The sequence below is a fragment of the Wyeomyia smithii genome, chromosome 3 (assembly GCF_029784165.1).
Source record: "Wyeomyia smithii strain HCP4-BCI-WySm-NY-G18 chromosome 3, ASM2978416v1, whole genome shotgun sequence".
Taxonomy (NCBI): Eukaryota; Metazoa; Arthropoda; class Insecta; order Diptera; family Culicidae; genus Wyeomyia; species Wyeomyia smithii.
In genome coordinates, this window is record NC_073696.1 from 34,384,081 (window position 1) to 34,397,889 (window position 13,809).

A 13,809-nucleotide genomic window follows, 5' to 3' on the forward strand; every position below is an offset into this window, starting at 1 on the left:
CGAAAAAAAAGCTTCCAATTATTTTTTTACCACTTAAAATATAATTATACGGGAGACTCTTCAGATTAAAGAAATATTTCAAATTCGAAACGAGATTATGACTTACAACAAAGCAAACACTTTTGAAAGAGAAAAAAAAAAACCTGAACACCAGAACTTTTCGTAGTCTATTCAATTTTCGTCTGTACTGCATCTATTTCCTGCAACGGAGCCCTCGAAGCACAACACGACCAACAATAAAGCAAGTACACTTCGGCTCTCAAAGTTTACTGGCGCACGATAAAGTTTCCACTGTGGTCCAGCAGCGGCCGGCCGGGGAAAGTTTTCGTTCAATCATTTCGGACGGCTCTCTGGTAGCGCCGCTGGAGTGAAGACAGCAAAATTTATAATGAAATTTCATTCTGTCTTTTCTTTTTATTCCCTCTGCATTCCCAGCTCTCGAATGGAGTCAGAAAAGTGTCTCTTGCGGCCTTTAGTTTCAATATGCTGTCGAGCGTGAATCTGGTGTTACATCGTTTCCGTACCCTGGGAGAACATACACGAAAAAAAAAAAAAAAAAACGGCAGACCACAGTTGCTTGTGGTCAATTACTTCATCGAAGTGGCTATCCCCAGGAATACACTCAACGGGGTGTGCGAAAGTTTCTATTTTCTAAAGTTCAACAGATGCTAACTGGGGGTATGATGATGATGAGAAAAGTTCACCATGTATTGCACTTCCTCACTGTCTATTTTATGCGAGAAAAAAAAATCGCCCTTTTATGAAGTTTAGGTCATTTGTGCGCACCTTCGTTGTTCTGGATGTTCTTATCGGGTAAGCTCCACCGTAGCTCAGCTCCTGGTCCGAAATCTGGGCTATTTGAGCTAGACTAAAGTAAATATTTCTCCAGGGCAGACATTTCTTCAAACAGCTCGTCAGAGATAAAAAAGCACAAAGGGTAGAATCTTCTCTGACAGATACTATTGTTAACCTATTTGCTTGAGCTAAGCTAGGAGTAGGTGTCATTATGAACCCTGAATTTTTTTTCTGAACGCCTAGGCGTGGTGAATGTATAAAGAAATGATAAAAAAATCACACGGTGAAAAAGAGAACGGCAAACGTTTCGTTGTAATTTGTTGGTGGGTGTAATCCGCTTCAGTGTTTCACAGGAAAGAAAAATAAGCTTCGAACGTTCGTTTCCAAGAATGCAAAATTTTTTTTTTAGGTGGTTGCAGAAGGTTTCGCTAAAGATCAAACCACTGTTTGAATCACAATTGCAAGAATTTATTCGTCTGCAAAAAATTACTCTTGTAATTTCAACAGAAAAGAAATCCTATTACAGATTCATAAGTTAATTTCAAAGAGCAAAATTTCAAAAGATCAAATATTTATTATAATGTGACGTTTCAATTGAGATGTTTATAAAAAATTTGATGGAAATGATACAAATTTTTTCCAAAATTGAATTAATTTTAACGCTTGTTACGATCAAATAAACCAGCGGGTTTTACTACCAAAAATGATTAAAAATACAAAACCAGCAAACCATCTGGTATTGAATTCGGATTAGCACAAAATAAACTTCAGAAAGTTAGGTAATTTAAAAAAAATAAGATAAAAACTTTATAATCCTAGACTAAATTCAAAGTTTAAAATAAACTAAAATTGAAACTGATCGAAGGAAGGAAGGAATGATATTTATGAGAATGAACGGTCTCAACAATCACAAAATGGTAAAAGGAAAAGAAAATTAGAAATACAAAAACCGCTCAAGAAGCAAAATGATTCTTTAAATTGAATAGAAAATGGTCAAAAAACAAGAAACATGGTCAAGGACTAACAAGAAAATTATCACGACATGATTTCAGGAAGACGAAATAAAGCTTCCTTAACGGTTCATAAAACCTGCGAGGGTATAGACAGGAAAGTTAACTTAGCTTGAGCACAAAATCGCGTAAAAAACACGTCCGAATCCTTTGAAAAAAATCAATAACACAGGCTAATTAAATTCACACGAAACACTCCAACTTGAGCTCAGAATACAAAAAAAAAAAATCAAAGAAAAGAGAAAAATGTAAGAACTCAGAAACTAAAAGACGCATCTGTTCATTACAGATAAAAGTAAATGATCCCAAATTTAATTATTTTTCAAATCACTTCAGCACATCATTTTTAAGGTACTTCAATTCAAAACAAAACAATACAAAATATAAATTGAGAATAGGAAGAAACGATTCAAGAACCAGTATGAAGCAATTCTAAAGACGCTCTCGACACAATTTCCGAAGGAAAAAAACACCACAAAGTGACAAGAAAAAAATGATCTTCAATTGGAATTTGACGAAAAATAAACGTAACGCAAATGAATCTCAAATTTAGCTTAGAATAGTAGAAAAAAAAACTTGCAAAACTAACCACAAGAAAATTATCCAAACTTTTTGAACACAGAAAAGCTAGAAAAAAGCGTTTCAAAATCAGCTGATACTACAAAAGATAACAACACCACTAAGCTCACCAAAATGGTTCGAAAGGAAAAATTTGATGTAAAGTGAAGCAACTTATTCAATAAAATCTGCAGAACTTCAACTGAAAATGATGAAACAATGATTCTAAAGTAGAGAAAATGCCAAGAAGGAAGCGATCTCAAATTAAGCTTATAATAGCAAGATATTCATAAAAAGACGGTAATGGTTGGAGTTATATCAAATTGCGCTCGGAAAAACGAAAAACACTTCCAAAGGCTAGAAAAGGGCAGCTATGAAAGGTTGCTTTTTGAAAAATTGAAAAATAAAGCTAAATGAAACTCAAAACAATCAATTAAAATCGAATCTTCACGAAATTCTTTAAAAAAAAGATAAAATTAGGCTAAAAATAACGAAACATCATTCTCAAAAGCAGAAAAAGTTCCAATCACAATTACTTTAAATTCGGTTTAGAACAAAGAAAAACAAAGTCCCGTCGGGATGCGGTATATTTTTCCAAATCTTTATCATATTTCCAGTCCGCTTATTTTTCGCTCTCTCTACTGCTCATACTGTCTGCCTAATGAACGAAGAAAAACCTTTTTAATCAAAAGTCAATCTCACATAAAAGAAAAAAAAAGCGAGAACGTAAAAACGGTGTGTAGTTCATTCAAAAGCCCTAAACCTAAAAATGCTAATAAAATATTAATTTAAAATTATGCTCAGAATAAAATAACAGAAAACGGAAAATCCCAGCAAGAAAATGAGTCCAAATTAAGAAAAAAAAAAAACGCTCAAGTAGCAAACAAATGACAAAAAAAAAACGGTTCTAAATTGTGTTTTAGGTGGAAAAATATCGTTTTAGAGACTAATAATCAGAGAGGTAATAAAACTATTCTTCTGGTTTAAAAAGGGCAAATAATCTCGAATTCAGGTTATTGAATAAAAATCTCTGAAAAAAAGCTACGATGAAAAAGAGCTCAAATTGAGCCCGGTTGAAAAAAACAACGTTACTTAACGTAAGGTGAACTGAAAATAACAAAAAAAAAAAAAACGGTTCTTAAACTCGGAAAATATCAAAGGAAAATAATCTTAAATTTAGCTTAGATAAGCGTGAAAATACTCATAGAAACAGAAATCAAAAATTGTACTCAAAATAGCGGAAAGTCGATCCAAAGTAGGGTTTGCAATATTCCCGGGAATCGATTTCCCGGGAAACGCGAATGAAATATCACATTTCTCGGGAACCGGGAACCGACAAACCTTTTAGCAAAATGAGATTTTTAATGAAGTTCATCAGTAAAAGGTAACAAAAAATTGATAACAATTTTATTCTCAATTCGCATGAAAAACAAAAATTTGAAGATGTTGTTTATAAGACACGACCGCAGAGTTAACGTAGAGTACGACAGCCTGTCTTATATCAATGTATTTCTTGGAATAGGTTTGGGAATACACTCAATTGGGGTTAACTAATTTAATGTCTCTCTGCTACGGATGACGTTTACCTCTATAGCCGGCACTGGTAACGACAATGAACAACAGCAGTAACTATGTGCAGCTATGCGGTTTCACTTGCTGCCGTATACAAAAAAAATGAAATTGAATTGTTTTGAGCCTGTCTTTTGTATCAAGTTGCACTAAGATAACTTAATTTGGTAATGGCTACGAAGAGGCTATAGACGAGGGCAAATAGTGCATTCCCCCATCTATATTCGCTATACTACTAGCCCATACTACTGTAGGCTAGTAGCTATACTACTAGCCACATACGCTTTATAGCAAGTCACGCACGATATATAACGAGCCACACACGCTATAAACATGCACAGACACGCTATAGACATGCACACGCTATATAGCGAAACACGCACGCTGTATAGCAAGCCACACAACTTATATAGCTGGCTACACACGCTATAGATATTCACCCACGTTATTTGCACACACCCTATAGATATGTATATGCTGGATGATGGTGGCTTCTTAAACCACCTGGCGGTGCGAGTCTCTTTCAGTTTCGGGTTGTATTCACCTAACGATATCTGAATTGGATTACCGCTGGTGGGGTCCAACTCACATCGAAGGGAAGCCGAACTGAAAGAGGTAGGAACTGCAGCTAACCACTACCACCGCCGCTGCTGCCCGCTGCTGATCCACTTCGCCTACTGCCATCGGTGTTGATGTCCGCTGTTGCTGCCTGCTGCTAGTGAAGTGATTTGCTTGAAGAGAAACAGTCTCTTATATAGCACAAAGAGTGCATTCCCGGCTAACTAGGTACTCCATTCTGTCGTCCTTTTTAGGGAAAGGCAGGAATCGACCAATCAAAAGTCGATATTTGCCTTTCGACAATGTTCAACAATTTTCAATAATACAATAGTTCGAACAATCAGATAACAATTTTCTGCATTTGCACGGGTGCTTAAATAATTTTCCAATCGATTGCTGCAAAAATGACAGAGATCGGTTAAAAACTGACTGAGTTTAAAACGTTTGAAATTGGACAATTTTCGTGACGCTCCCGATGTTTTCGGTTTTGAAATTGGATCCCTGTCTCGAAATTGGGTCCCTGTATATGTTGCCGTAAGACGTATTCTATGTCACAAAAAAAAACAAATGAACTACAAAACATATTCAAGTAAACATCAAAAATTCGTGATCGATTTTTGTAGCATATATTTGCAGAAGTGGGGTCTTCATGTTGTCAAACAATCGGTTCAGATCCGCTGACAATTTTTCGTTAAGCTAAAAAATGTTATTTCCTTCTAAAAAATTTGCTCAAGTCTGCTGAATCCCCGCTGATGTTCGATTTCTAGAATACTTTCAAATCACCGATTACAACTTTTGCTACACCTAATTGAAAATTGGTGTCCAATTCTTTCAGTTTGTTGAAGAGAAAACTGAGTGTTAGGCAGGCATTGGACACGGAAAATATTTGCTGTATTCGGTACGGACTTTTTGGGCAAAATATTTCTTATAGTACAGTAAATATTTACTGTCTTCTTGAGCGGTAGCAAACCTATTCGTTTTTTTTTTTTCATTTTAATATATTTGCTATGCCATTGTGTTTTATTTCATAACATTTCAAACCCTTTTGGAGTTTATATCATTATTGATTGGAACGTAAGATCGTGAGGAAGAATTTCGGTGAATTAACTACGTTATTTCGTTATTTCGTCGTTCGGTGGTTTCCTGTGACCGAGACAAACCGGAAGGAAACGATAGAATGCTAAATAATCAGTTCAATACGACTCAAAATAAGTAAGTTTTAGAGCATTTGAATGCATATTAATTAACATGCAAAGATGATGTTTACGTTTAAATACTATACTGATTTTAAGTTTTATTGAATGATTTATTTCAGGTCGCACCAGTTTGACGTATTAAATTTTATTTACTTATTGCATAAGAAACTACTTTGAATCTAACAAAATTTTTCGCGGAACTCGAGAATCCCGGGATCCCGGGAATCAATATTTCTGAAATCGTTCCCGGGATTGCAAACCCTATTCCAAAGACCATAGATGCAGGCTTCAAACAGAAATTATCCCAAATTGCAATCTGAATAGCGAATGCCAAAAAGAGCATAACCCCAAATTTAGCTCTGAAAAGCTCAGAAAAATAAAAAAAAACATTGAATTGATTAAATGAAATTATTTTAACAAATGAGAAAATCATTCCAAATAACGAAAAAAAAATTGTTAAAACCAAGAATGGCAAAAATATATTTCTAAATTAAAATAAAAAAAATCGATAGAAAGACCCGAAAAGACCCAAAAAAAATGATCTCAAAATAATGAAGTTTTTTTTCTAAAAACCAGTGAAAGATAATGAAAAAATAAAGAAGAGAAAGAATTGAATTCGAAATGATAGAATATTTTTTCTAAAGAGCTAAAAATGCATAACAAGGATAGATATAATAAAGAAAAATAAAATTGAGCTACGAATAGCCAAAGCGAATAGCCAAACGAAAAATGCCAAAAATCATTGATTTCGAAATGAGCTTATTATAGCAAAAAAGTACATTTATAATGTCAAAAAATGGGCCATCCACATTTCACGTGGACAAAAATTCTTCAGTACCCTCCGTGGACAACCGGTGCAAATTGACAAAACCACCCCCTCCTCCTACAGCAAAAAATTTAAACACGCTTAGTTTTGTGCCTCATTTAGTGATAACTAATCACTGATTAGGCAGGAAAATGAAACCAAAAATAATAATAATAAATTCAGATTCGGTCCAAAAGCACCTAAACCAGAAAAGCAATAATCGAAAAAATTCCCCCAAAATCCTGCCTAAAAGGGCTGACAAACACACCAAAAGATCTGAAAAGGATCAAGCAGAAATTGATTCCAAATTTTGTTGTACAGTCATACCTCGATATAAGTCAACCTCTATATAAGGTAACCTCGATGTAACGTAACTCGATATAACGTAACTTTTTAAAATATCTTAAAATTAAAGTATAACAAGTTTTTTGGGGGTGTATAATGTTGCAAACAAATGTTTTTAGTAAGTTTTGAAACCAATAAGTACTGTAAAATGGGGTAAAATAGACATTTTTTATATTCAATGTTTTGTGACTGGTTTCGTTAGTCTACGAAAATTGTCTTAAAGGGCCATAAAACAGGTTTATATATACTGCAAGGTGGAGGAAAATAGGTTTTTGCGCACCTTTCAGTGCTTTTGAGAATTTTGCATCAATGAAAAAAAATTTTTTTTCGTGCTTCGTTATAACGTAACCCGATATAACGTAACGAAAATAAAAATAAAGTCGCCCCATATCGAGATATGACTATAATAGGTTCTAAAGTTGACAGAGGATAAAAACAAACATGATTTCGAACGTTGCAGAATTTTTTTATTAAAAAAATTGGAAAACAGGTTGGAAACGATCGAAAGCTACTTTTAAAAATATATCCTAAATGAGCCTAAAAAACGAAAATTACTTTTGAAAGACAGTTGAGACCAGAAACGAAAATAATAAAATAACAATAAAATTTACATATGATTGACAAATGAAAGCCATTCATGTCATTAACAAAATTTCCATACATATAACGCATTTCTTTTACTTAAGAAACCAGAATAACTCCGCAATTCAGCTGGAACTAGTCTGAAGCATTTACGAAAAATTTAACTGCATGATTTTGAGTTTTGCTGAAAATACCAGAAGCAGGGCTTTACACTTTCGAAACAAAACAATGAAACTGATATACTCGCGCTGTCATTTCGATTCGAACAGTTTCATTTTCATTTGATTCCTTTCGGCTTCTGTCAACGAATCACTTCTTTCTCTCTTTCCTGTCTGTTGTTCATAGGATCGTTTCAAATGAAACTAATGACTATTTCAATCGACGGAGAGAGAGACTCTTTCCTTTCCTTCAGCGACTCAATTGAAATTAGCACCGCATCGCGTCGTTTGATAGTAGTTTTCTACCATTTTCTTACGCAAGTTCCGATCAATATTTCCTCCATATACATGCGTGAAGTACTGTATGGAAGCCTTCTGTCTCCGTCAGCGCTCATTGCTATTTTCAATTGAGAATCGTCATGTGTGTGTCTCCGCTTTCAATTGCAAAGCGTTTGTATCAATTTCAAGCCCTTCAGTTGTCAGAATCACAGCAAGAGCTTTCGACTGGGTGTCATGTGACTCACGAAGTGCTTAAACATGATACAAAAGCTTTTCAATTGAAAGCGACGAGTCAAAGCGTCACTATACCCTGATAATTGTCAATTGAAAATGACTTTGTCAGGCTCTGAAGCGTTCGAAGAACAGAACAATTTTAATTTAACTGAAGCGATGCTAAAAGCTTAAAAGCTCAGGAGCAAAAATGCACCCTTAAATATCTGGAAGTACTTGAGAAGCTTACGAAGGCAAAAAAACACTTTAAAAGGCCACAACAGAAGTTAGTCCAACATTAAAAAAACGCTTCGAAGCAGCAAAAAAAAAATAATAAAGCAAAAAACAAAAATAAAAACCGAAAAAATAAAAAAAAATCGAATCAGCATCTAACAACTTAAAAGAGTAATAAGTAATTAAATCAGGAAAACAGAACCTATAGAATACTAAAAATCTATTGTAGATATAGCTTAAAACATTCTAACATACCTCGAAGGGCTTGAAATAACGAAAAAGATAGAATTCCAAATTCCGCTCAAAATGCTTGCGAAACGTTTCCGAAGGCTAGATAAAACAACAACAACAAATCAAAGGGAATAATGGTTTTATATATTTTGATTGAACAGAAAAGTCAATATCAAATATGATCAAAACTTAGACAAAAAGAGCTGTAAAATGATTCTACAGAAGAAACAGACGAAAACAAAAATTCGTTTTTAAATATATGGAAAAAATCTATGAAAAACGGATTCAAACCAGGTACTGCGAATTAACGAAATAGCTGAGAACGCTTCTGAAATACAGAAAAAAAGTAAATGATCTTATATTTGGTTCAAATTCATCAAATAATTCTAACGATAGAAGGAAACCGAAAAGAAAATAAATAAAACTCAGCCTAAAAAGGCAGACCAACAATTTACTCACAACTCAGCTAAATGAAAGTGCCTTAAAGAGTTACAACAAAGTGAATGGTAAATGATTTAAAATTATTCAAAAGTACTAACGAGAGAAAAACAAAAGAAAATAAGAAATATAAATATTGAGAGGTTCTCAAAATGTCTAAAGAAGCTTTCAAAAAAAAAAAAAAAAAAAATAAAAAAACGGAGAGGTCACGAATAAAATGATTCCAAATTTATCTAAATTATAGCTGACAGTAACTCTTAAACCAAAAAGTCTGTAGAATTTTTGTTATTCATTTTTATATTAATCTGTTGTATTTTTGTGTTTGCAGAATTCCCAGTTTATTTTTGTTTTGAAAAAATATCGTGTCCACGTGGATATTATCTCCTTCCGCCCGTAGACCTTCTATCGCTACAACCTCCCTCTCTAAAACCCTTCCTATCCTAAGTAGTTCACCTGGATTGTTGACGACTCCATAAAAATAAACAATCCCAAATTATACTCAAATTGAAACTACAGCTACTGAAACGGCAAACAAATGTTTCGTTTTATCTCTCTCATTATGCCGTCTACGAAGCCCCGCCTTTTCCAAATGACTCTCTGAAACCTGGTAGGTAGGTAGCAAACAAAAATATTAGCTTCATTTCTACTCTTCTTCCTAATCCTAAGACAGTTATAGTTTCCTTTTTAAAGAGCAAAATAAGCTGAACAAGGAGATTCAAAAAAAAAAATCCGAAACACACTGTTTGCAAAGCTGCAAAAACGTCATCAAAATTATTTTTTGTAAATGCCGAATTCGTCTTCTGCAGTGTCAACAATATCCCGAGTAACAATATTGGTTTTATAAAAGTTTCTTAGTGCTTAATACAGTCAAAAAAGCGCTATAATACTTTGATATAATCAGTTTAGTTACTTGGGATTGCTCTGATGCTGGAGCTGAAAAAAATCTCAAAATGATAGGAAATAATGCTGCTTTACAATACGATTAACGAACAAATTGTCACAGAATTGGCAATAGTAACACAATATTATTTATTTTCTCGACATTGCAGATTACAATTTACATATAACATGAGATGATTCTCGTTCTGTTGGTATCCCAGCATCATTTTCAGTTTTTTTTTCATCTCCAGCATCAGAGCAATCCCAAGTAACTAAACTGATTATATCAAAGTATTATATCGCTTTTTTGACTGTATTAAGCACTATATCACTCTAGTGGAAGGTGATCTAAATTCTGACATGAGAGGCTGCGAGATATTTGAAATCACAGGTCAATGCAGTTTCCAGTAAATTTCTGCATGCCAACTTTTATACGTAACTACTGAAAGTTATACTGAAAGTTATACAACAACAATAATAACAAAGTACAAAGTCAAATCGTTCGTGTATATTAGTTTGGGCTGTGCTGGAAAAAAGGGAGTGAACTTAAACTGAGTTAAGATTCACGCATCATTTTCTTGATTGCACTCAGAATATTGAAAAAATACTTATCCAAGAAAAGTTAAAAAAATGAAACGATCTTTATCTGTACAACGAGAAAAAAGTGTTTAGAGAACAGAAAATGCTAACAAAGAGAATGTCTTCATAACTGAAATTTTCTCACTTCAAAAACTGTGATGGTTGACACCTAATAATTTTTATGATTGTTTGGAAGATTTTAATGATGACAATAACTGAAACTTTCAACTGTGAAAAGCCAGTGCTTACCAGTACCCAAATTGCTCATTTCAATCCCACGAAAATATTTAAATCCCTCTAAAAAGATGAAACTTCCAGCTGACAAATCCGTGCTTGTGCGTTAGTGTGCTTTCTTCGCAGAGTGATTATCCAATTTAAATATCCGTCAAGCAGTTTGGCAAAGAAGGAATTTGAAATGATTTTATTCAGGAACGTAACACCAAAAATGACAACATAACTTCGGGGTCAATTATCGCCGAAGAATGAATCCTCAGTGTATCCGATTGTCATGCTGTGCCTGAGCGTGCAGCTTTTTTTTCTCTCACTCTCTCTCTCTCTTGAACTTAATTACCAAGCAATGGTGCCCCATTTTCACCACAGGAAGTCCTAGTGAACTTAAGATGCAAGTTTGCCGGAAGTGAGAAATTTTATTTCGCTTCCCGGGGGCACTGTAACTTTATTCATTTTAGAGGAAAGTTTAATATTTATGATTGTTAAGTGTTTGTTGCATGTAAGCATTGCTCAAGGGGAGGGGACTAATAGAATTATGCGGAAAGTATGGCGCCTTTATGTAAACATAGCTTTTTTAAACTTCTGTATCAATTACCGTTGAGAGTGCAAAAGGTAAGCTTTAGATATGTATTCAACGTACAATAATAAAGTTTCTATCTGCATTGGGATTGCCAATATCCCTGGTACTTTTATCACCAACACCGTTATTCTTGTGAAGAGGTAATAAATTTTCCTTCTCAGTGAGAAGGAGAAGAAACCTTCGAAGATTGCTAATGATCCCTCTATAATCCCACACGTATCGTCTAGCAGTTATCCCTTCGCTGGCTAAGACTTTCAAAGTTTCCGATTCTACGATGAATTAATTTTTTTGTTACTTTTTCACCCGAAGTGAATCGGGTGTTAAAGGGACAAAAAGTCGGTACGTATTTTATCCACATGAACTGCATCATGGCCGTCGTTTGCGTTGGGAACCCGCGGAAGTGGTACCAGAAGAGTCTTGAGTAAAGTTTTGATTTGCTACTCTTACCTCGCCTGAAACGCACATCTATGTCTCATCAGTATTCTTCGCGGGTATGTGCAACATTTTATACGCCATCCATCCATCACTGCCGGCACACACATACTCGCACACAAACTCATTTACACGCAAGCACTTATCCCTGTTGATCCTTCCACACACGTGTGAAGCCCCCGGGAATACTTGTCCGGACCCTGACGGTTCTGACAAATGGTAATGGGCTAAAATGGAGGTATCGCTATAAACATTCCAGGAAATGCCACCTAGTGGGTGTGGAAAACCCCGAGCTGACCAGCGTGAAACTAGGTCCAAGTGAGTACTCACCCGCAGCACCCGCTTCGGCAGGCCTCGGTCATCTTCTTCGGTGATTTGTGTGCGATATGATGATTTCTCAAATACAGGTGGATTGTCGTTGACGTCCCTAACGTTGATCAGCACCGTCGTGTAGTTTTCCTTGAAACTGTCAGACGCCGTCAACCGGAGCTCGTACTGTAGTACCGCAGTAAGTTGCAGCCACAAAGTTGCGTCGTTTTATAAAAAGAAACGAGAGAATATAAAACATGAACTGTCGTAGCACTGGTGGGCCGTAACGTGGGAGGGAATGGCTGTGGTAAAATTGGATCCATAGCCGGCGGGTGCTTTTCGTCTTTGAGGTTGAGCCGTCGCCCGTCGCCGGGAAAGGTTGTTTACAGTTAAGCGGAATGTCGAATGACGACAAGATAAGCAATCGGGAGAGGTGGATAGAGTTGGATGGTGGTTACTGGTCCGTAGCAAGCAGCAAACATCCATTTGCTCATCCGCCGGTTGTTGGAAATTGGAAACTTTGAACAGCGCCCTTAGAATGGAAAATTTGTCAACGAGCAACGAAAAATTGATTTTCAATAAGTTTGCTTTATATGTGTACTGTTGCTATCGAATCAATGGCATTGGAGTGCCATAGGTGGAGTATACTTGCAACTCGTACACGGACATCCGAGGTGGGCTGTTTGGTCAAAGTATGAAATAAGGTTATCTTTTCAGTGGTTGGTTAAAACCGGTTTGTATTGAGAAAGACTGTTGCTTGGAACGCCAACGGTGAGATGAACTAATAAAATATCATAATAGATAGAGTAGTATTTTGTAAGTGCTTTTAAATTTTAGCCCAAGCTGAGTTCAGCATGTCGTTTGTGACGTTGAATAGCCTGAAGCTGGAGAACGCTCTCTTGACTCAAGCCGTACTTTCGACTAGTGCCAAGTATGGTTTAGTGCGCGTACCATCTGTAAGTAAGTTTTTTCTTCTATTTCACGTGTGTGTGTTTGTGAGTACCATCACGAGTTGAATTATTTGCATAGCCATCAGAGCGAGTGCAGAATCCGCCTTAAGCCGTTTTCACGGTCAACGCGTAGCTTTCCGCTGCTGTTTGATGCGGTGTGCTGTGTAAATGGAACTAAAATATAGAAGTGGCGCCAGGATACTTTGAAGCTACAATAGGAAACCATGTAGTTCTGGTTTCCTATCCAAAGAAATATATACAGCATAAGATTGCTTCTTCCACAACCGCTTTTGGACTGCTATGAGCTCATACTACTATTTGCATTTGAAAAACATTAAAATAAACATTAAAATTTTATTTTAATCATACGGCTTTTATTTGAAAATAATTTTTTTACATACCTTCTTAAGTTTCTCATAATCTAGTGCTTTCGCTACGTACAGAGCCCCGGTCGTATTGTGAATCGTAAAAACTCCACCTATGTTACCGCTTGTGATCTTGTATCGAATACCAGGCGCTAAAAATAGAGCAAAAAGATAAACCCAGTTAGTATTAAACGACAAAAACTACGGATGATTGTTGGACTGGATAAATTTTCATTTGTAATGATTTTATCGGTAGAATGCCCTCATCGACTAATGTCTCTAATGACCGTAAAGCTTACCTAATTAACAAGGCTAATTTTCGGCAGCTTCCGGTCTTTCATGGATTTATGACGCCTAATTAATGAACGACGTAACCTTTGATGCTTATGAATGACAATCTGATTGCGACTGTCGTAATTAGAGTTTTTCCCAGCAGCGGAAAACCGCAGGAGTCAGACCACGGAGCGAACCCGGTCATTATTTCTTTGTTTGGCTTATGAGTCGAGATGGAAATGA

The 13,809-nt window shown here is 35.6% G+C and overlaps 1 protein-coding gene across 6 annotated transcripts in view; it reads right to left on the reverse strand.

The window, feature by feature from the left end:
- LOC129731626 (neural-cadherin-like) overlaps window positions 1-13,809 on the reverse strand; it is an 895,915-nt gene that overhangs the window by 58,029 nt on the left and 824,077 nt on the right. For all 6 annotated transcript variants that reach the window (XM_055691759.1, XM_055691760.1, XM_055691757.1 and 3 more), the window contains 2 exons: window positions 13,330-13,445; window positions 12,000-12,164 (listed from right to left, as the gene is read on the reverse strand). In XM_055691759.1, coding sequence (XP_055547734.1) covers window positions 12,000-12,164; window positions 13,330-13,445 — 281 coding nt within the window. The remainder of the gene's footprint in view (window positions 1-11,999; window positions 12,165-13,329; window positions 13,446-13,809) is intronic.